Source organism: Phialemonium atrogriseum, assembly GCF_030411735.1.
Source record: "Phialemonium atrogriseum strain 8032-3 unplaced genomic scaffold QBC33scaffold_24, whole genome shotgun sequence".
NCBI classification, from domain to species: Eukaryota; Fungi; Ascomycota; class Sordariomycetes; order Cephalothecales; family Cephalothecaceae; genus Phialemonium; species Phialemonium atrogriseum.
Genome location: NW_026848161.1, coordinates 352682 through 374655, shown reverse-complemented (window position 1 = coordinate 374655; position 21974 = coordinate 352682). Strand labels below are relative to the sequence as shown.

Genomic DNA, 21974 nt, shown 5'->3' with positions numbered 1-21974 from the left:
CACCCCCCCCACCACCCCCCCCCCCCCCCCCCCCATCTTTTTTTTTTTTTTTTGTGGGGGGGGGGGGGGGGGGGGCCCCCTTCTGTCTCTCTGCTCACTTTCTACAATCACTCCAATCACCTGTATGGTGGAAGCAATTACCATCGACGTCTTGTATCCGAATTTCTCGTTGATGGGTTCTGCAACAATCACGCCAACTATCTTTCCGATCCACGGTATGGAGTTGAGCAGCGACTGCTGGATGGCGCTGATCTCGTACTCGCCCTTCTTGCCAATGGTGCCAAAGGTGCCGAGCCACGACGGAGTGACTTGGAGCGCGCCAAACATGGCCGTGTCAAAGCCAAACAACAGCGCTCCAAAGTTGAAGACGATGATCGCGAGCCATGCCTTTTGAATCGGTTAGCACTACTGGGTTTGATACAGCAAGCAACGGTGGCGTCTAATTAGGTACGACTTGCCTTTGGGACGGTCGTTTTAAGCAATTGCTTGTTGACAGCAAAGATGTTGCCTTTGGCGCCAGCCATGATGGTGGTGGGACGTTATCGTTATGACGATAATTGCCTGCAAAAACACACACAAACGAACGTGTGAGTGATGGACAGTGCTCTTGCTCTCACAAGGTGTGGAGATGGAGGGATGAGAAGAGGGACGACGAACGAGGCTCCGTCGATGCCAGCAGTATTTGTAGACCCACGAGACCGGTAAGACAACTGAGATGGGGAACCGAACCCCAGGCCGATTGCCGTCAAGCCGGGCACAATCTTAAAGGGGGGAAACGCGGGGGCCCGCGCGGGGGGACCGCATGGGGGTGGGAACCGCAAGAAAAGTCAACTGGTTCGAGGAGTCCACAGTTTTGTTTTGGGATTCTCTAGCCTTCTCACGCTAAAGCAAGATTTCCAGGTCGGACTTCTCGCCGTGGTTGTGTTATCCAACTGCTTTATTCCCGAGACCCGTCTTAGTCGATCTTAGCCTCTTACTTTGACAGCACGATGCCTAATGCAGCATAAGCCTGTCTTCGCCTTATGGAACCCGGGCAGGGCTAGTAAGAGGTAGTGCCCAGCTAGTTTTCGATAAAAGCGTCCGACTGCCGGACCGAAGCCGATAACCGGAACAAGAGTCCCTGGGGCCGTGGCCGATTACCGATGAAGACGAAGAAGTCAGTCGGGGGGGTTCCATGCAGAGGAGTCTGAAAAAGACACGGACCGCCGAGACGATGTCAATAAAGCGTCCGACTGCCGGATCGTTGCCGATACCCGGAGCTGGTGTTGTGGGGCGCCGCCGGTTACCGATCCGGGCGCATTACCGATCCCGCCGATGCATGGCCCAGGCCCAGCAATAAAAATCTCCGGGACCAGCTGGGGGCGGACTTCTTCATCCCCAATCATCGGCAAACGAGGAAGCAGCTGAAAAGGGAAAACATCCAAACCATTATTATTTTTTTGCCCCATCGTTCAGACGCCAAACATGGCGCCAGAAAAGAAGCAGCCCAACTTTGTCATCATCGTTGCCGACGGTGTGTATTTTATCAAAAATGAAGTTACCCGAGACCCAAACCGCTGACTTCAGTGGCCAGATCTTGGTTTCTCCGATTTAGGATGTTTCGGCTCCGAGATCAACACTGTAAGCAGCCTCCCCATGGGGAAGTGCACTACTTATGTCGTGTTCGCGAGCTGACATTCCACAGCCAAACCTGGACAAATTGGCCGCCGAGGGATGTCGGATGACAGGCTGTAAGTCTAGCACATCATGGAAACGCCAATCAAGGCCAATCCCAATTAACCGAGCCCTGAACGTCCAGTTCACTCTGCGGCCGCGTGCTCGCCCACTCGAGCCATGCTCTTCTCGGGCACGGACAACCACGTTGCGGGGTTGGGAGCAATGATGGAGTGGAAGTCTCGCTTGGGGGGAGGCATGTGGGATAATAAGCCTGGTTATGAGGACGTCCGCCTTTTCCCGTGCTCTGTTCATGGCAGAGTGAGATGACCTTGAGCTAATACCTGAGTATAGGGGCCACTTGAACTTCAAGGTCGCTGCGTTGCCTGAGATATTACAAGATAATGGATACCGGACCATTCTTTCGGGAAAATGGTAAGTTAGGCTTGATTTCGATTATTGGTCAAGTCGGTCAGAAAATGAGATATCTGGAACTGATAACTGCTCCAGGCATCTCGGACTGAAACCAGAACTCGCACCCCACTCGTAAGTCATGGACCCGGCCTCAGTCCACGTTTGCACCTCTGGTTGAGTGTTAACTGACAGTCCAACTTGCTAGACGTGGATTTGATCGGTCCTTCACAATGCTCTCCGGCTGTCATAATCACTACGGCTATGAGCCACAATATGGAGACCTGCCCACTGATGGATCAGCCACGGCAGCCCAGGAGGCCGAAGTGGATGCTCTCCGGACATACAAGGAATGGGCGCCAGCTGTGGCACATAAGAAAGGCATGTATAACAAAGAAGGAGTGCCGATGGACGTGTAAGTTTCTCGAAATCCCCAGCTGCACCTCAGGGTGGAAGCAATAGTGGTGAAACTCCCTTGCTGGATTCTGACCCATGGCCCAGGCCCGCCAACTTCCCCTACTCTCCGGAGGGCTTCTTCTCCACCGATAACTTCACCGATCAGTTGATGGAGTACATCGGCGAAGCCACATCAGAAAAGAAGCCGTTCTTTTCTTGTCTAACCTTCACCGCCCCACACTGGCCCCTTCAAGCCCCCAAGCGGCTGCGAGACAAGTACAAGGGCATGTATGACGGCGGTCCCGCAGCGCTGAGACTCAAGCGACTCGCCAAGCTGGAAGAGATGGAACTCATACCCAAAGATGTCACACCCCATCCGGTGATGAACCCGTTGAAGATACCCGAGTGGGATGAAATGGACGATAGCCAGAGGAAGAAGAGTATCCGATCCATGGAGACTTATGCAGCCATGGTCGAGCATATCGATGAAGCTGTTGGGAGGGTGATGAAAGGGTTGGAAGATATGGGCGTTGCTGACGATACGGTAAGTTTGGTGGGCTTGCCCCTGTGTGAGTGTGTTGGTCTAACAAAGGATTAGGTTGTCATGTTTATGTCCGACAATGGCGCCGAAGGAAGTGCATATGAGGCGATGGCACACATGGGAACCAAGTAAGTCCCCGATATTGTGCTAATCCATGCTCCATAATTGCTGACGCGACCGGCTGCAGATTGATGCACATCATAAATGAATACTATGACAACAGTCTGGAGGTGAGTCCGGAGATACAGTTACTCGTTATAATTGGAACCCCCTTGCTGAATATGTGTGTGGCATAATAGAACATCGGTGAACCGAATAGGTGAGCATTCCACGAAAACTGACCATCTGTTACGATCCATCTAACCCATGTCCCTCTTCAGCTTCGTCTGGTATGGCCCTTTCTGGGCACAGGCGTCTACGGCACCATCTCGACTGATGAAGTCATTTTCCACCCAGGGGGGCATTCGCGTTCCCTTCATCATCCGATACCCGCCCTTCCATTCCCACCCGTCATCCTCCCCAGGCAAGGTCATTGACCAACAAGCAACTGTCATGGACATTGCCGCGACGGTGCTGGATCTGGCTGGTATCCAACACCCCGTGGACGGAGGGGCCGATAAAGGCGCGTTCCGAGGCCGTGAAGTCGTGGGAATGAAGGGAAAGACATGGAGGGGGATGTTTGAGAATGGAGAAGTGTGCCATGGTGACGACGAACCACTTGGCTGGGAGGTAAGTCACTCTGCCAACCGGCTGTGATGTCAAGGGAATTTGTGTCCCAGGGCATGCCTCCTTCTTCACGCATTGACTGACTTTTGCTGCAGCTACATGGCCGAGCTGGCATGCGCATAGGTGACTGGAAGATCACCTTCGTCCCGCCGCCCTTCGGCCCTGGAGAGTGGCAGTTGTACAACCTTCGGAAGGATCCAGGAGAGGTGTTTGATCTCAAAGACGAGGAACCGGAAAAATACAGAGAGTTGTCTGCAGCCTGGGACAAGTATCTAGAGGCCAACGGTGTTGTCTGGGGAGCACCAATGCCATCCGAGACAATCGACGGCGAAGGATTGTCCGACATTATCAACGACAGCACTGCATGGATGAAGCCGAAACGGGGCGAGTAGACTTTAATTGATCTTCCAGCTAGACGTCTCCCTAGCTACGAGTGCGAGAAACCAATCAAGTTTCTTTTTTCTATCCAACGAAAGCAGCTTCCCCTGACATGTATTCGATAGCCGCACGCCTCAGGTCAGCCTTTGAGGTCTTGAATGAACCAGTGAGTGGCCAAGTCGCCATCCCGAGCTGAGCGAGGCAAATGACACCACCAAGACTGTAGTTTGGGCCCAGGGATCTGACAACGACCTCGTCCACATCGGCCGGTGTAGCATCTTCGGGCAGCTCCTCGACAACCGCAATCGGTAAATCCCCCGAGGCTGGATCGGGAATACCTATGACCTGGGCCTTTGGAATGTCAGTGTATCGGTCGAGATATCGCACATCTCAAAGGCTTACAGACCATAATATCCAAGTGCTTGCCTATACAAGCCTCAACAAGTGCAGGCACGATCTTGTTCCCAGCCCTCACGATGACATCGCCACTCCGCCCGAGAATGTAGATGCGGCCCTCTCCGTCGAGCACTCCAATATCGCCCGTCCTGTACCACCTGCCCCGTTCATCCTCGTAAAACGCGTCCGGGCTGACCCCATCGAAATACCCATCAATGACAGAATCGCTGCTGACATGCAGGTCCCCCAGCTCGGACCTCTTCACAACGCGGCCGTCTTCGCCAACGATCCGAACCTTCGTGCCAGGCATCACCAACCCAGACGAGATGACCCCCCCAAACTCCGGTACCGGATCCGGCAAGCCCAGCGGCCACCCAAACAATCCCAACCCCTCCGACATCCCATGCGAAGGGTACACAGATGCACCGGGAAACACCCGCCTGGTCTCCCCCAGCATCCACGCCGTGACGACCTCCCCGCTAAGAAACACCCTCTTAAGCGACGCGACCGCCCCCGGGGCGTGCCCAGCCTCCCGCCGGCCCATCATACGCGCATGCACCGGCAGGACCCCGACGGTCGCGGCGCGGTGGGCCTCGATGGCCCTCAGCGACGTCCGCGGCGCGAACCGCGGGCCCGGCACGACGACCACGCCGCCGCCGTGCCAGAGCGTCGCCGACATGGCCGTGGCCAGCGCCCGGGAGTTGGCCGAGTGGATGACCCCGACGGCCGGCGGCGTCCCGGCTCGGCCGCGGCTGCTGCTGGCGGTTCCGGCTAGCAGGTTCTTCACCGTCCAGGGGCAGCCCTTCGGCGAGCCGGTCGACGTGCCGCTCGTGAAGACGATGGTGGTGATGCGATCTGGGTCGTCCGCGGCGGGGTTGGCGGTGCTCTGGCTGTCGGTGAAGGGTGTCTGCGCGATGTTGGCCATGGTAGTCCACTTTGGGCGTGGCTCGGTGAGGGTTCCGAGGCAGATGCCCAAGAAGGGGGCGTCATTCGTGCTTCTGATGCCGTCTACGGCTTTGGCTCCCGCTTCGTCCTCTAGGGAAACGACGGATGGTGCCAGCTTCTCGATGTGGAAGCGCAGTTCCTCCTTCCGAGCCGGTTGCACAACTTCTGAGTTCAAGGTGACGAGCGTGTAGCACTTCAACGCCGCGGTCCACACCGTCAGGGCCCACTCGGCACTGCTGGGGAGGAAAGCGAGGACGGTAGATCCCGGCGGTATATCATGTCCGTCGAGGACCGAGCCAAGCCGGGCGGCCCCTCGCCGCAACTGAGCATATGTCCAGGTGAGAGTTTCCCCGGACGGCGACGCGCCCCCTGGTCCCACAAGCTGCGCGAGGTGATCGGGCGATTGGTGCATGGTGACCAGTGCTACCCGGTCTGGACCCTCGTCGATACCGCGCTGCAGGATCGACCACACCGAATCACCACGAGGGCCTGGCGGTCCGCCATCGTGTTCGGCGAGCGTGTCTACCACCGATCCCATAGTAGGCTCGGTTTGTTGGAGTCAAGGTGTTGGAGAGGAAAGTGGCACGGTGGGTGAAGACCAGGCCATCTAGTTCAATAGATGAGATTTTCAAGTCTCAAGGGGGCTTCGGGTGATCGACAGTGTCGTATTACTGCAGCACCTACTAATGCAAGCCACAAGTCAAGATCACACCTAGACCAAATATCTACGGCGCTGGAGGAACCTGATTCGTTATTCATGTCCTTAGCTCCTAAATACATTTGCTTCCTTTCCTCGTTTCGTAGCCGAGATTGTGTGAAGCAGCTAAGCAGCCTTTAAACTATGCGCTCCAGGTGATATCAGGGTAGGGGATTTTCTGGCAGGCGGGTCCTTGACTGCCTCTAATGCGGCTTCTTCTTCTTGTGTCGGCAGAAGTACCAGGACTGCTGAGGACCATGACTTCCGCTTGCCTGCCTTGGCATGTCGGTTGGCTTTCAGCAGTGCCGCTTTGCGGGCCTCGAGTGGCGCCATCAGCACACTATACAATATGGTACGTTGTGTCGTAAGTATCCGGTGGCTTCGATGAAGTAATCCAAGTCCTTGAGGGTCTGGAGGAACTTCAGTCCTTTGACTGCTGCAAGGCGCTCACATATTCGAGGCCAAAGTGGCTACCCATTCAGCTCGGACGCAAACTTGGACAAAGACAATACTTACAGCAACAACAAAGACAACCACCCGGAAAACCAAAAGCTAATACGGAAACAGTAGTCATGTCCAGGGTTGCAAACCCACCTTCCAGGAGGCATATCAAAATACAAATGGACCATCTTCCACTCAACATTCAATTACCTAAAGCTCCTTTGAAGTCGTTTTGCCTCGGGATTGCTACCCCTTCATTAAGAAGGGGCGCAAAATCTCGAAAGCCTGCGGCAAGCCGGAGATGGTCTGTCGAGTCCATGGAAACGCCAAATGAACCAACACAAAACACAGGCAGTGTATGACTTCCCACCCCCGGCGCTTCGATCACTGGTGCCATGCCGAGAGCCACCAGCATGAGCACACACCGCCGCACTCCACGCAAACGAGTCTTTCCGGGTCCAATCACGGCCCCACTTCGGCGGTTTCCACGGCATTAATTTCGGGGGAAGGGGGCCGGGTCTCCAGCACCGATGGGGGCCAAGCTCAGCTTCCTTCGGCCGAGTGATCTCTCGTTGAAGACCCCGACGACAACATCTCCTACATGGGCGCCGCAAGTGTATCCTCCCAAACCTCGCCTAGAGAGAGCGCCAACTCCGATTTTCCTTCTCCTCCAAAGGCCTTAGGTTTATCTCCCGCCGCGATCAGTCCACACACAATCCACAATACCGAGTCAGCCACAAACCTTCCTCCTGTCCCGTTTCCACTATGTTGGCGAGGTTGGGCCTCGACCCAGCGATTGCAAAGACGTCATCGGGCGCATGCTGACGAAACATCAGGCATCGACGACGATCCCACGAGATTTCGCGTTCGGCCAATGGAATGGGCCTGTACCAAGCTGAAGATCCTCCGCCCGCCGAAAAAAGGTGCGACTAACGTTCGAGAGCAAATGCCATTGAGGTGATCCATCCTACATCAGGAGAAGCCTTCAGAGACGTGAGTATAGCACCCACACTCTTCGACGTAGTAAGGAGAGAGGCTTATGAACGAACCCGAGATCTTGTGTTTTTCCGTCACAAGAGTTTGCCGATTTCGAAGACCACGGCGGATACCACTTCGTCACCGGATACTGCCCTCTCGCCTCGGGATGTTCAGCAGCGAAGGTGGAGGTCAGCCGAGAAGCAAGGTTACATCCGCAAGGAAACCTTGAGTCGCTGCGACGAATGGGAACATATGTGGCAAGTCTGGGGGTAAATGGATGGCATTTCTGAAGGATACTTAATTAGACTTTGGTCCAAAAGCTCCATCGATTGACGCTGAAGTCATGAGTGCGAATAAAATACAAAGCAATCTCCGCACAAGCCGTACAAACTAGGTATCGGGGTAATTGCAGGCGGGGAAAACAGACTGCCGTATGCGTATGCACCGAAACAAAACTCCAGGCCACCAACTCCACATGAATCTCCATGTCTGATCTTTACGCCCACTGGAGATACTTTCCAGAATTTTGGTACTGGAGAGCAAACCCCTTCTCTGCCAACTTCTTCCCCATCTTCAACCCGACGCAGCCCTCTTCGTCAAAGTAGACTTTCAGCTGCCCCCATTCACGGTCAGAATGGTCCGCTCGCCGTAGGATACATAATCCAAAGTCGATCATGTAGACCTGATACCCGCCGTTGACTAAGGGGCTGACCATGAAGTTGGGCAGGCGCACGTCCTTGTTCAGGATGTTGTTGTTGTGCAGCATATGAACGGCGTTGAGAGCCTGATCGACGATGTTCTGCCATGCACCCCGCGGAGCGAATTTCGCCAAGTTCTGTAGGGTGAAGCCGGGGATGTACTGGAGGAGGAGCCCCTTGACCAGGAAGTGATCATCCGTCGGCTGAGGAGAATGGAAATGGGTTGGTGTGATATCAAGGTTGACTGTCGCAAGGAGGCGGGGAATCAGGTTACCCTGGTATGGCTCCAGTGCGTTGTAGGTCGCCACCTCGGTATCGTATAGCTCCCGGAGTTCGTTGGCCACAAATGACTCCATGTCTGCCTCAGTCCACTCGTGTTCGGTCTCCTTAAAACCGTTCTCGCTCTGGAGTAAATCCAGAAACAAGCGGGCTCGACCGGACTGAACAGACTCAATGTAGAGATCCTCGGCTCGCTCCGTCCATGGGTCCATGGCATTGGAGGTTCGAAGCTCTTCCGCGAAGCGCCTGTCGAAGAGCTTCAGGAACGCAACCCCAGGGGGGAACTGTGGGTTGAAATGATCCACGACATTGACAACCATACAGCAGGACAGGGTCTGACTCTGCTGAAGGGAGAGTATTCGCACCCGAAGCGTCGAGGAAGAGACCAATCCGCCAGACGAGACGTGAAGAGTCATGAATTCTCCAGCCGCAAACTTCTTGTAGGGAGAGCGGCGATGGGAATTTTGGAGTGCCATGGCCACGACAAAGGTTTGGGTTTGGGTGAGAGATGAGGATGTCGGTGGGTTGAGGCTGCCGATGAGATGAGGATGTTGATGGGTTGAGGCTGCCGATGACATGAGGATGCCGATGAGATGGGGGTGCCGATGGGATGAGGATGTCGATGAGATGAGGCGGCCGGTGAGACGAGGATGCCGATAAGAGAGGACGATGCTGATAAGAGGACGATGTCGATGACAGGATGATGCTTATTAGAGGAGATACCACCGATTTATTAAAGTCCGAGAACGTATTGTACAAGGACTCGAGCGTGATGCGCTAATGAAGTCAGGAGAGGGCTAAAAATGCCGAGAGACGAGGAGTTGTGTTGATGTGCAGGGAAACCCGACTACAAGTAATCCTCTGGGGAGGAAATAGGTGTGGTTTGAGAGAGCAGTGTTGGGGGAAAGAAATTTGGGAGGAACCCATTTGTATCCAACAAGCCAGTGAGTCGGGAAGTAGCTCAAGGTTGGCCTAACCTGACCTTTAAGCTTAAGATAAACAACCATTGCGCTCACGCCAGTGCCAGGGGAGTAACGATAGGAGCGAGTCACGCGTTTGGCCCACAACTCTCAGTACATCGGGGCGTACAGTACAGCACCTCCGGGGTCTTATACTTCAACAACATTCACTATGGGAGGTTTGGCCTTTCTGCCTGACAGTGTTTCTCACCTTCCGCCCGGAAAGTGCCTCTAACCATGACAAGGGGTCACCGAAGACATTGATACCCTTTCGATCAGGCAGCATTTTCCCGCAGACCACAGACCTGGGTACTTACAGTAAGCTTCCCTTGGGTAATTGTCCAACCAGTGGAACCCAAGGGCCGCTCGTCACTGCCAAATTTCCACGTTCACTGGAAATGGCAAGCAATATCCACCTAGGTAGGTAGGTACCTGAGGTATCTCCGAGTGTATCGCTCTGGGTGTCACTTGCCACTTACACGCGCTGGTGGTCTGTGCGGACCCAATGTCTCGGTGAATCCTGCCGGATTATGGTTGATTTTTTTTGCTGTTAGAGGGTGCTGCTATTATTGTACTGCTGTAACTAGGTACCTAACCTAGGTACCTACCGAAGGACAGATGCGCCTTCAGCTCAAGCCAGGATGGCACGACATGGTCCCAAAGAAATGTCGCGCGTACCCACTCAACGAACGGGACCGGCAAGTCAAACAAGAAGTCGCCAAAATGGAATCCCAAGGCAAGCTTACACGCACTACGCGTCAAGTGTCATTCTCATTCCCAGTATTTGTTGTATATGAAACCATGCCAGACGGGACCCAGAAAGGCCGTATGGTTGTTGACATCCGAGGCCTCAACAAGATAACCATGTCCGACTCGTACCCGATGAAATCCCAGGACGACATCATGGCGAAAGTGGCCAAAATACATCGCAATTTTTGACGCCATATCGTTTTACTACCAGTGGCGGGACATCCTGAAGACAGATGGGCTTTCACAATTGTGACACCAGACGGACAGTACACGTTCAATTGAGGTACCTTAGGTAGGTACCTAGACGTCTAGACTGGCTACCAACGGCCTGTCGACCATTTCCTGCAATCTCCCCCAGCGAGCTAACCCCCGCCGAGATTCCCCACCTCAGATCGTCAAACCGACCGAGAAGGCAAGGTGGCCCATCCCAAATGAGCGTTTATTAATACATGTTGCAGGCGAACACGGACACCTTCTGTAGTCAATCCTCACGTACGTCTCCGAAGGTGTTGGCGGCCGATCCCGTGACTACTTGGCCATCTTCTCGGTATTTTCCTTCGGCCGCCTACCCATCATGGCAAACAGACCGACGCCGAGGATGATGCCGGCCACAGTGACCGTTGTGTATTTTCTTGGTTCGCTATCAGGATTCGAGTCCGGGAATTTTGAAAAGGGGGGGCTGAGGTTTACCTGTGCATCGGCTTGCTAGCTGGATAGGTCTCGGAGCCTCCAGGACCTCCGAGGTCCCCATCGGCGCGCCGAGGCTCTGCGAATCTTCGGACTTGGAGTACGAGTGGCAAGCGAGATGGGCGGATGGTCGCCCGAGCCGCCGGGGTGCGCAAGGCATATCGAAGGGAAGCCGCCGGGAAGGATGGCATCTTGACTTGAGAATCTAGTATTCGCGCGATTGAGAAACCGATAATTACCAGCTCTGGGTTCGCAAATACCTATTTGGAGGGAGGTTGATGGGATGTAGTTGGTTTTGGTGGTCCACAAGATGTACTGGTGACGTCGTCGGGGGCTCCACTAGAGAGAGCATCATGACGCACGTGCGGAGAGATTCCACGACAAATACGCGATTCTCGAGTACGGAGCCAGTCCAAATGAAATTGCTGTAATTCGTCTTCACTACCTAGTCATCTTCTTTGCAGTGCTTGCGTGTAGCCGATGCTCTATAATAGCTCCTCGGGCCAGCGCAATTCCTTAACTACCGGACCTACATCGCGGCTTGTGTCCCTTGACTTGGATGCGTGGGTGCTGGTGGTTCGTGCGTAGCCCCCGCAGCCCCGCGCGACGACTGGGACAAATGCCTGTCACGCACAGACCACCTTCAGCTGGAAGGAAAAGGGACGAAAATGACGCTGGCGTCGAATCGTCTCCCAGCAGAGCCTCCCATCCTCACGGTCAACGGCATTGGGTCGCGGGGTCAGCATAATTACCTCGGGGTAGGCACTTTTCGAAGATGAGGAGTCCTCCGCCGAAACCGGGACATGCTTTCGCACAGACCCTCTACTGGAGCCAAATACCCATGCTTGGAGACTCGCCCGCAAAGTGTCCCGCCGTAATAAATTTTCTCAGGGTAGCACTGGCTGCAATCCGGCACTCTATATAGCACGTTGCCGTGCCGTGAAGACACGGCAAATGCGTGGGGTAGCGAATCCTGCCATTGGCTGGCGAGACTTGGCGTGCATCGATGTCACGGTAGCGCGCTGCTTGCTGCTTTGCTACGTACCTCCGGCTCCGACAGATAATGCACTTATATAGGCCGACTCCCGGAACCACCATGCATCCCGCCCTTGACTCCGGCTCACGCTCTCTCCCTCCCTGCTTCTACTGGAGCAGCCTAATTAGAAATTAGACCATGGAGCACCAGACGATGGGTTTTCGCGCCCTTCTCCTCAGCATCTTCCTCGGCGCCGTCCTCTGCGACAGGGAGGAATGGTCCGGCTGGGGCGCAAACGTACAAAACAACAGATGGGCCGCCGACAACCGCGCAGTATCCTCGTGCTCCATCCGATCCCTGACTTCACACTGCCAAGTACCGTACCGATCCGGCGTGAGCGCCACCCCGGTCATCGCCGGCGACACGGTGTACTACCCGACCTGGGGCGGACTCTTCGTGGCGCTGGACTACACGACCTGCCGGACGCGGTGGTCCATCAACGTGACGGACATCATCGCCGGATCGCCGGGGGGCATCACCCCGCTGCAGGCGCAGGTCACGAACCCCGTGTCCCGGACGAGCCCGCAGATCGACGGCGACGTGCTCTACTTCGGGACACTGACCAAGGCGCTGCTCGTCGCCGTCGACAGGAGGGACGGCACGCTCCTGGACACCATGCCCGTCAACGCCCACGAGCTCGCCGTCATCACGGGGAGCCCCACGTTCTACGACGGCAGGATATTCATCGGTTCCTCGAGCTCCGAGGGCGCCGCCGGCCGGGTCCCAGGGTACCAATGCTGCAGCTTCATCGGCAACATGATGGCCGCGACCTTTGAAAAATCTCAGAACAAATTCTCGGTAGACTGGGACCTCCCGATGCTCCCGACCGCCGGCAACTGGTCCGGTGTCGCAGTATGGGGCAGTCAACCCTCCATCGACATCGCTCGCAACCAGCTCTTCTTCGGCACAGGCAACCTCTACAGCAACCCACTCGAGTACGACAAATGCAACAACAACCAAACAGCAGACTGCTACCCGCCCTCCGTCCTCCAGGAATCCGTCCTAGCCGTCGACGCCTCCTCCGGCCGCCTCAACTGGGTGAACCGCATCCCCCCCGGCGCAGACGTCGACTTCGGCATGATGCCCACCTTCATCCCATCCCACGTCTCAGGCCAACCGCGCGACATCGTTATCGTCGGCCAAAAGAGCGGCCTCCTCTACTCCATGGACGCGACGACGGGGACCATCCAGTGGGCGACGACCACGAGCCCGACGGGCCCCGCGGCGGGTCTGAGCTGGGGCGTGGCAGCGGACTCGTCGCGGGCCTACTTCACGGCGATCAACTCGGGGCGCACCACCTGGCAGCTGCGGCCGTCGGGCGAGACCGTGTCCAACAGCGCGTACGGCGCCGCCGACCTGGCGACGGGCGAGCTGCTGTGGGAGACGCCTGCGCCGCGGGGGTCCATCGCCTTCGGGCCGCCGACCGTCGTGGGGGACGTGGTGCTGGTCGCGAGGACGGGGCTGATCGGCCCCGACGCGCCGGATCCGGACTACGACAAGACGAGGGGCGGGTTGGTGGTCCTGCGGAAGCGGTCCGGGGAGGTCGTTGGGGACTTTGAGCTGGATGCCAACTTCCATGGGGGTGTCGCGGTGCAGGGCGAGTACGTCATGTTTGGGACGGGCTACTCTAATTATATCGGGACGGGCTCGTTCCATGTCATGAAGGTGTCGAGGCATAGATGAGGGACGCCCTCCCAGTTTGAGGCAAGCAAATTGTCCGAAGAACATACACGACAGTGCAAATCAAGAGTACAGTGTGAACAGGATGTTAACGATAATATATTATCCCGCTCTCGCTCGTAGTCAAAGTCCACGATCTATCGATTCCCAGGCCACGCCTTGCGCCTCAGCTAAACTCCTAATTAAGCGATGACAAGTCCAAGGCATTGTACAGCACATGTACAGTACAATACACCAATTTTGCCACCGTCCCCGTATTCCTTCCTCAACATTATTCCTCTCTTCAGTGGAAACCGCCAGGCCAGCAACCGTCCCTCGGTCCCATAAGCTCTTTCTCATGCCGAACACTCGTCGTCTCCTCCAGGCTACCCGGGAGGTGTGGTGAGCCGTAAGCCATGTGATATATATGGCTCCCTAATCTGCAGCTGTCGGACTGTTCCCCGCCCATTATTGTCGACGTCCTGGGTCATCAGTCGGGGGTGAGTGAGTATTTCGAGGCCGGAATCATCCGTAATGGTGCCCGTTCCCCACCCGTAACTCCCGGCCGCCATCCTTTTCGCCTTCACTTTTCCAAGTGTAATTCCGAAACAGCCTCCTCCCCCGTTGCTGCCGCCCGACAGATATGCCGACCCCCGGGAATCGCAAAGTAAGAATCTCCGTCTCCAGACTGCCGCCCCATCCAAGGGCGAGTCCCGGGGTATCGCACCAACGTATTCGGCTTCAAGAAACATCCCAAAAGCCATCTCCCTCCCGCCGGAAAGGGAAACTCTCGCAAGACTGAAGAAACAAAGCAAAAAAAAGAAGCCTAGAAAAGTACCCGTAGTTCCTTGATAGGTGCGTCGTCAATGTCGGCGACGACCTTCCCCTTGGCGTCGAGCCAGGCGCCGCGGTCGGTGATGGGGTTGACCTCCCTCGTGTGCGCAACCTCCTGGCGGCTGACGTGGGCGGCGTCTCGCGGAATCCAGAGCTTGGGGCTCGGCAGCCACATCTCGGGAGGCCAGTAGCCGCGCCGCATGAACTCGTCCGGATACTCGGTCGGGGCCACGTCCGAAGGGAACATCTGGTGGAGGACGTGGAAGTCCTCGAAGATCTCCGGGTGCAACCATTTGACCAGGAAGTTGGGCTTCTTGTCCTTGTCCGGCGTGAACCACCGGTTGAGCGTGCAGAGGAATCGAGTGAGGCCTCCGGCTTCGGCCTCCAGCTCCACCCTGGTTTTTGTCTTGTCTATCACCCAGTCTTTGACCGACGACATCAACCCGCTCGCGCCCTCGACCGCTCTGTCGTTTGCTTCTCCGTGGAAGGTATTGACTTCCTCGACTTCCTCGATCCCCTCTTCGAGGCTGTAATACTCGCTTGCAGCACCTGTGCCGGGTACCGAACGGGCAGCGGGCAAGCCGAGATCTCCCTCAACGACGGCGTCCTCCATTTCGTCACTCAGCTCCTTGTCATGGAGAGCCAACGTCCGGGGGAGGTTTAAGAGGAGAGGGCTGACGGCATCAATGATCGAGATGTGGACGAGGAAGGTGAAGATCAGGAACAGAACCATCATGACGAGCTGCACGTACGCGGACTGGAGCGCGAAGAGGCCGATCAAACATATCTCGGCGAGGTACAGGCCGACGATAAGATGCAACAGGGCACGCGGGTATAGCAGTCCCTTTGTGTCGATGTCCGACTCGAACGAGTAGATGAGGTTGTACCTATAGACGACGTAGATGACGCACATACCGAGACCTGCGAAGGCCAGGATAACAGGCGCGATACACGAGTAACAGATTGCTAGGAAGGGATGTCAGCCGACTTGTCTCTCTACCGGGGGGGATACGCAAAGGGTGTGTGCGATAGATTGGAAGCCTACCTATGACGCCCATGTTGGTGAATACGGGATAGATACTTCCCCAGTGCTTCTGCTTCAGCTTCTGACGAGCCTTGAAGAGCCACCTTGGATTCTCGACACCCTTGGCCAGAATCTGGTGCTGGATCAGTTCGACGAGGTGCACGAGTTCGCCAGCACCACCGGCAAGGCACTGGACGAGAATGTACGAGAGGTAGAAATTCGACGCCTTTGGTAAGTTCTGCGACAGCAGATCTTTCGCCTTGATGGGATTCTCGAGGATTTCGGTTAAGGCGGACGACGCTGCCGCTGTGAGAGTCGTGATGAGGAATACCTGCACGACCTGGAAGACAAAGTACGCGTTTTGCGTGTACAGTTCGACCAGCGGCACCGAAGGAACGCCGGCAGCTCTCGCGCAAACTAGTTTGTTCTTCCATTTAGCAAAAGAAAAGAAGATGTGGACTACGGCAGGACCAAGACTCACCTCGTAGCATCCCGGGGACAGCTGCCATCAGGAGCGACAATGCGAGGGCGGGAAGCAGACCCTCGATGACGCCAATGATTGCCGGGGGGAGTTTGTCGATCCATTTTAGAAATGGAACGCTGCTGGTGAGGAAGCTGAGCTTCGATATCATGGCCACCAAGGCCGAGGGAATAGACCAGAAGATGACGGCAACCGCAATGGTAGCCATGAACAGGAAACGGCGAACGATTCGCTCCCACCACTCCATGCGCAGCGTCGACCACACCACGTCGTTCGGGCGGATGCCGATGAAGGCCGGCGCCATGTGCAGTGGCCGATGGTGGGCGACTATTTGAAACGCGGTCTCCGCGTTGGCCTGGGAGTCGAACTCGACAAACAGGGCATTAATCGGCTTGCCTTGGCCGGTCCGGAGCTGTCGGCGGAGCTTGCCTATCTGGGCGTTGAGCGACTTGAGCCTCAGTCTCGTCCACCTGATGGTGTCGACCCGGCGGCCGAAGTTGGCAAGGGGCCGATGGTGGGGTCGAGCCTCGGCAGGGATCCATTGAGCTGCCACGGAGCCCCTCACGTCCGGAAGTGAAGGGCCGAGACCGTACGGGTGGACATAGTCTGCGTCCTCGTCGTCCTCCTTCTGTCCATTCGACGATCCGAGACTCGGCTGGGGTGAGAGGGAGGACTTCTCAGAGATCTGGACTTCATCGCTCGACTTGCCCTTCCCGAAAGATGCGGCAGTTCCCACACCTGCGACTGCTTCCTCGACGTAGCCCATTTGCTTGGTACGGGCGGCATTGGCGGCCTTTATTAGTGCAATCTCGGCCTTCTCCAGTCGGAGCGCGGTCTGGTCCCTCTCCTCGACCAGCTTCATCAGGCCTTTGGTGTTCCTCGGGATCCACACGTTTCTGACGGCATCTCCGAACAGCTTTCGGATCTTGGCTTGGTCAAGAAGGTTCCGGGGGACGCAGGTGAACATGACCGTCCTCGCGGACAAGCGCTGGGACTGTTTCGGCGAGACCAGGTAGGCTTGCCGGAGATTGACGTAGTAGATGCATTCTCGAGAGATCATGTAGAGGACGAACCCTAGAACAAGGTTTAGCGGTTGGGGGGGGGGGGGGGCAAGGTTCGGGCTGTTGCAGGCTGGGCAGGGTCTCAACTCACCGAAGAAGGCCCATGATACGAGAACATGGCCGTACAGTCGACTGCGATTGCGGGTCGCCACGTTGCCGATTGTCAGGAGATCCAGCTCGGTGAGATCGTTGCCGCCAGTTGCGTGTATGGGCAGCAAAATGGGCCACGTCAAGCAGCAACCCACGAGACAGATGGTTGCGAGGACCTTGATATAGCGAAGGAAAAAGAAGCCATCGAGTGAACAATGGTGCAGAAGGAAGGTGTCGGAGATCTGGAAGAAGGGCTTGAGCCAGTTGAGCCAACCAGATGGAAGTTTTGGGCTCAATTCCCTTTTGATGAGACGGTTGGTGTTAACTCGTTGACTTCACTGACTTGCACACATGCCAAACCGCCAGACCAGCATGGAAGTCCATGCTTATCGGAAGAAGGGAACGGGGGGACGTACTCAGGCAAGAGAATCCCCGGGAGGGTCCTCGGGGCGTAGACCCTCGGACATCGCGGTCGGAGGCAGAAGAAGATGAGGAAGCAGACTAGAGAGTAGACCAGGACCGGAACAAATGTGCTCCCAAGGGACGACAATGAAGCCGAGTCGGTCCCGGAGGAAGTAAGGTGACTGACGGTGCCGCCAGTCGAGTTGGCCCGTCCCGAACCGACGCGAGGGTCATCTGACTGGCTCTAAATTACGGGAAGTGCGGCACCGGTTAGCACTTGCCAGATTGCGATCTGCTGCCGAGACTTACCAGATTCATCTCAAATCTGCGGCTCGTCCAACAACCATAGCATCGCTGTTTGACTCGACCTTCGCAGATAATTGTGTAGCGCCAGACTCGTTGATGCGCCGCGTGCGTAAGCAGTAGTGGCAATCCAGATCAGATCAAAACCTCCCTGGGCTGGGGGAGGTGGGGGGGAAGGAAGTGGAGTTCTCGTCTGTTTCCGCGAGCGAGATTTTTCAGCTGGGCTCCGCCCTTGGATCGGGACCATCCGATGCGGTTTAGTTCGCAAGCCACCAAATCAAACATCCCGAGTCTCGGTGTTAGTGAAACAGCGAGAAACCCCAGCTCGGCGCTAACAAGTCCCCGTATCGCCTGCTTTGCCAAGATGCGGGACCCCTGTGCGGACCCATCCGCTCGCTGAATCGCTGATTGGGGCAATTGGGGGCAATTAACGATTAGATACGTACCTACCTATGTACCTAACGGCTCTTTTTCTGCAGGCAAACTTGAACTGATTCATTCCAGCCGAATGCCAAGGAAATCCTTGCTCACGACGTCACCCACCGCTGATCGTTGCTTTTTGCTTTTTTTTCTGTTTCCATCACCGGAGTCACAGTTGGCCAATTATGGGGAAGATGCTTGTGGTGGAAGCCGGGGGGTGGTTGTTGGTTGTCTAACTTCAAATGCCGCTGTCTACAATACACCTTTGAGTTAGGGGAAAGGGGAAAGGGGAAAAAGGGGGGGAGAGAGGAACGGGGAATCCCATCATGCCTCCCACCGCTCCGCCATCTTCGACCCATCATCTTCCGCACTCTGTTCGATCGTCTCGGCAAACTGAGCAGTCGCGGTGCCTCCATTCTGCGTGACCAGCGAACTGAACGATGGGTTCGCCGCCTGGGAGAAGTCGTGGTCCCAGTAGTAGTGGACGGTGTGGACGGGGAACGAGGACGTGTTGCTGGCCGGGTTCGACGGGCCCTGCGGGGCGGCCGCCATTGCTAGCCGGTGCGATCCGGTCGGTGAGAGCGACTTGGTGCCCCACTGCGTGCAGCCGGTGCACTTGACTGTGTACTGCCAGTGCGTGCTGTTGACGACAGTCCCGCGCTTGAGCAGCTGGTACGTCGCGCCGGCGTACGCAGTAGGCACGTCGCGTGACCTGGTTTAAAAAGAACGAGCCGTCAATCAGCGCCCCCGACAGGGAGTGGGGGAGTGGTGGCCAAGTTCCGACTTACGAGGCCCAGCGAGACGAGATGGTGACCGAGTTGCCATTCTTCCATGCGACTGTGAGCGGGTTGCTCGTCATGCCGCCATTCCATGCCAGCCCAGCCCAGCCGATAATGGTCGGCGCGACGACCTGGAGGACGATATCATAATTTCCTGACGAACTGGCCCCTGTCGGTAGAGCAAGGCGGTAAGTAACCACGTGCCCATCGAGGTCGTATGATACCACGCTCTGCGAGAAGGTGAACCCGGTCAGAGAATCTTGATACACGGTCGTTCCAGCCTGGGCCTTTGCGGAGGCTGTGTGTTGTATCGTGTCAAGGTTAGCTTGATGGATCGACGACGTCAGGTTAGCTGACTGAGACGAGACCAGACTGACCAAGGCCCGAGGTGGCGGCAACCCATGCTACCGCGAATCTCCAGTGCATCTTGAGGAGCTGAAGCTTCTGTCCTCCCCAAGTGGCAAGCTGAGTGGCTAACCAGTGAGATGTGTGAGATTAGCCGGACCCGTTGATATTGATGGGGGCCAGATATGTGTGTGAGAGCGAGAGAGATCAGAGCGCGCGGTCACTGCGTCTGGCTTGCTCTATCAGCTGGGAGAGGGGAGCGAGTAAGAGAGGGGGGGAGAGCGAGAGGCGCGGTGGGATAGGGGATTGATTCCAGCATGCCAAGGCCGCCCGTCTGCAGGACGGGGTCTTAGAAGATGTGTTATATAACTCACGTCTTTTGTGGCAACTTGGAATTGACACGTTCCCTGTTCCCTCGCGCGCAGGAAGAGCAGTGAGCGATATCTTGACACTGAATGGCTGAATCGGAGCGAGCCCTCAAGAGGCAGGCTGGCAAAGGTGTGTGACCATGGGCGGATAATTATACAGGAACGGTATACAGCAGATATATACGCCCAATACCGCGGAAGCTAGAAGATGTCATTTGCGGAAGCACACTATATAACGGAGACTCCATTGATTATGCGTCTGGGATGCCGACGACACCTCACTTTAACCCGCTCCGGCCGGGAGCTGGGCCGTCATTAGAGCCGTAAATTTTGTGGCATCTGGGGAAACTTGGGGAGCGATCGCGTAGATTGATTTTCGACTTCACCCGCTACGGCTAAATCGTGCCACGCCTCGTTTCTGGTCCTCTCCCAATAGCCGCCCGGAAACCAGGAATGGCCTCGTCCACTTAGATGAGCTGGATTTCTATTTTCGCATGTCACAAGCCGACCGTCGCGCCCGACTGGTTGCCGGCGTCGTTAGTCTCCCAACGGCAAGCCTCCCAATGTCGCCAGAGCCGTCGACATTAAATACCATACCACGCCCTCCCCCTTTCGGTGTTTCCCCTCCTCCCAAAAAGCTAGCGAAGCCCTATCTATGCCCCAGAAATGTGACCTCTAATAGTTGCAGCGCTTCCCGCCCGCAACCTTGGTCCCCCCCTTCTAGAAAACCGAGCGCGCCGTGTACCGAGTTCCTGTTTCCATTCTTGGGGTCTTGGGGTAGATCTAGTGGCACCCCCTGGCACCCCCCCCGGCACGAGGACAATCTCCAATTCTCACGATGCATTCTCCCTAGGCCGGGTGATCTTCTGTGACCGCTTAACCAGAAATTCCTCCCTGCGGCACTGACTTGTGGGCTCTCTGCTGTCTGTAGTGTTGACTCCGCCCGACATCAAGGTCCCGGGACTCGTGCTCGTGGCGCTATGTCAGTCAGCCCCTGAGGTTTAATTGCATTACTACGTGGAGGTGTGGTAAGACTATTTCTGGAGGATGTGACTGGTGATTGGGGTGCCACATGACTTTGCAGCAACCTCTTAATAGACGTCGACCCGGGTTCAGAGTGCCAAGATGGTGTGACCCGGGATCCAGTCAAAACCACGAAGCTAGATACTGGAACTTTTGGGGGCCACAGATGGTGAAATCCTTCGTCATGTGGCCCCCAGTTACCCCTCAAGGCCATGGCGCAAGCGACCTCCGGACTTCTAACTCATTTGGATGGGACTAGGAAGCCGTAATTAACTGCCCGCGATGTTCTTATCCGGGGGATGTGGATTGTCGGGTGAGGGGTGGACACTTCAGAGTCCCGGTGATGTCCTGAATTATATCAATCAAGCCTTGTCTATTAATTGGTCCTGCAAGATGGCTGCAAAAAAAGAAAAGAAAACCGGTGCCGGGGCTCCGACCTTATCTCTCCCGCGAGCCGAAAAGCTTGTCATTGCTAGCCCACCTATTCGTCCTTGAGTCTATGCCCTCGCATGACCTTCTTGCCGGCTTCCAGATTGTAGTACTTGCTCGTCATCCCAGAGAGAAATGGTCGGTGTGATAATGAATGCATCTAGCCTGAATGGAAATCGGAGCATGTCTTGGTCATTCCATGGCATATTATTGTAGATGGAGGGGTTACATCTACGTATAGCCTGGTGACTCTTTACAATGGCGCCTCGTCATACCCATCCAAGTACCGAGATAGGAGGCCAAAGAACTACCGTCAGCATAGCCACTGGTTCCTAAGACGCATCTTGGGCCTAGGTCGCTGGGGAATAATCTGAAAACCACCGTCACTTTGGGGCTAGGTCGTCGGGTAACATGTTAGAGAAGGTTCTATCCTGGTTCTAGCCAGCAAGTCCAGGAAGGGTCATGGGGTTCCTTTCGGTTCCTTTTCGATTTTCCTGACGATCTGTGGAAATGGACTGGTGTTGTAAAAAGTCCTTTTTGCCTTTGCTGATAGGCTATTGTTCTTTTTGAGTGATGCGTTGTAGCTCCTCTTTTCCACCCGTTTTTGGTTCTGTTTCCCTTTAGGGAGAAGCCTAGAACTTAGTCCAGATGGCATATAAAAGAGTAACGCCTAAGATTACTATCAGCAGAAAAACTCATCAAATTTAGATAGAATTCACCAACCATGAAAACGACAGTCTATGTCTCAGGTCCACAACTTAAGAATGTTGACCTCGGAAGACATG

General features: G+C 55.8%; 9 protein-coding genes across 9 annotated transcripts in view; 3 read left to right on the top strand and 6 right to left on the bottom strand.

The window, feature by feature from the left end:
- QBC33DRAFT_613151 (general substrate transporter) overlaps nt 1-755 on the bottom strand; it is a 2505-nt gene extending 1750 nt beyond the window's left edge. The window contains exons 1-2 of the mRNA XM_060432520.1: nt 459-755; nt 99-387 (exon numbers count right to left, since the gene is read on the bottom strand). Coding sequence (XP_060280694.1) covers nt 99-387; nt 459-524 — 355 coding nt within the window. The 5' untranslated portion in view covers nt 525-755. The remainder of the gene's footprint in view (nt 1-98; nt 388-458) is intronic.
- A 709-nt stretch (nt 756-1464) lies between these two features.
- Nucleotides 1465-4119, top strand: QBC33DRAFT_613150 (alkaline-phosphatase-like protein; the record flags this gene model as incomplete). The annotated part of the gene is made up of 13 exons (XM_060432519.1): nt 1465-1513; nt 1574-1620; nt 1685-1730; nt 1799-1937; nt 2008-2088; nt 2164-2199; nt 2273-2479; nt 2566-3004; nt 3059-3129; nt 3189-3231; nt 3301-3320; nt 3382-3730; nt 3823-4119. 13 exons carry the CDS (start codon nt 1465-1467, stop codon nt 4117-4119), a joined length of 1824 nt encoding a protein of 607 aa, XP_060280693.1.
- Nucleotides 4044-5984, bottom strand: QBC33DRAFT_595267 (AMP-dependent synthetase/ligase; the record flags this gene model as incomplete). Its single annotated transcript, XM_060431814.1, has 2 exons — nt 4044-4456; nt 4512-5984. The coding sequence occupies 2 exons, from the start codon at nt 5982-5984 to the stop codon at nt 4190-4192; spliced, it is 1740 nt and encodes a 579-aa protein (XP_060280692.1). The 3' UTR covers nt 4044-4189.
- Nucleotides 5985-8058: 2074 nt separating this feature from the next.
- On the bottom strand, nt 8059-8955 carry QBC33DRAFT_457220 (uncharacterized protein; the record flags this gene model as incomplete). The annotated part of the gene is made up of 1 exon (XM_060424848.1): nt 8059-8955. One exon carries the CDS (start codon nt 8953-8955, stop codon nt 8059-8061), a length of 897 nt encoding a protein of 298 aa, XP_060280691.1.
- Nucleotides 8956-10074: 1119 nt separating this feature from the next.
- QBC33DRAFT_200814 (uncharacterized protein) lies at nt 10075-10664 on the top strand. Its single transcript, XM_060422577.1, has one exon. The coding sequence runs from the start codon at nt 10117-10119 to the stop codon at nt 10435-10437; it is 321 nt and encodes a 106-aa protein (XP_060280690.1). The 5' UTR covers nt 10075-10116; the 3' UTR covers nt 10438-10664.
- Nucleotides 10607-11617, bottom strand: QBC33DRAFT_200833 (uncharacterized protein). Its single transcript, XM_060422579.1, has 2 exons — nt 10939-11617; nt 10607-10879 (listed from the first exon to the last, which is right to left on the bottom strand). The coding sequence occupies exons 1-2, from the start codon at nt 11124-11126 to the stop codon at nt 10777-10779; spliced, it is 291 nt and encodes a 96-aa protein (XP_060280689.1). The 5' UTR covers nt 11127-11617; the 3' UTR covers nt 10607-10776.
- QBC33DRAFT_200832 (Quino protein alcohol dehydrogenase-like protein) lies at nt 11618-13761 on the top strand. Its single transcript, XM_060422578.1, has one exon. The coding sequence runs from the start codon at nt 12110-12112 to the stop codon at nt 13652-13654; it is 1545 nt and encodes a 514-aa protein (XP_060280688.1). The 5' UTR covers nt 11618-12109; the 3' UTR covers nt 13655-13761.
- Nucleotides 13762-14456: 695 nt separating this feature from the next.
- On the bottom strand, nt 14457-17840 carry QBC33DRAFT_517756 (DUF221 domain-containing protein; the record flags this gene model as incomplete). Its single annotated transcript, XM_060426207.1, has 6 exons — nt 14457-15430; nt 15510-15905; nt 15970-17043; nt 17122-17420; nt 17537-17766; nt 17832-17840. 6 exons carry the CDS (start codon nt 17838-17840, stop codon nt 14457-14459), a joined length of 2982 nt encoding a protein of 993 aa, XP_060280687.1.
- Nucleotides 17841-18569: 729 nt separating this feature from the next.
- On the bottom strand, nt 18570-19660 carry QBC33DRAFT_622133 (CBD9-like protein; the record flags this gene model as incomplete). The annotated part of the gene is made up of 3 exons (XM_060432825.1): nt 19402-19660; nt 19034-19322; nt 18570-18957 (listed from the first exon to the last, which is right to left on the bottom strand). Exons 1-3 carry the CDS (start codon nt 19448-19450, stop codon nt 18570-18572), a joined length of 726 nt encoding a protein of 241 aa, XP_060280686.1. The 5' UTR covers nt 19451-19660.
- Between the last annotated feature and the right edge of the window lie 2314 nt (nt 19661-21974).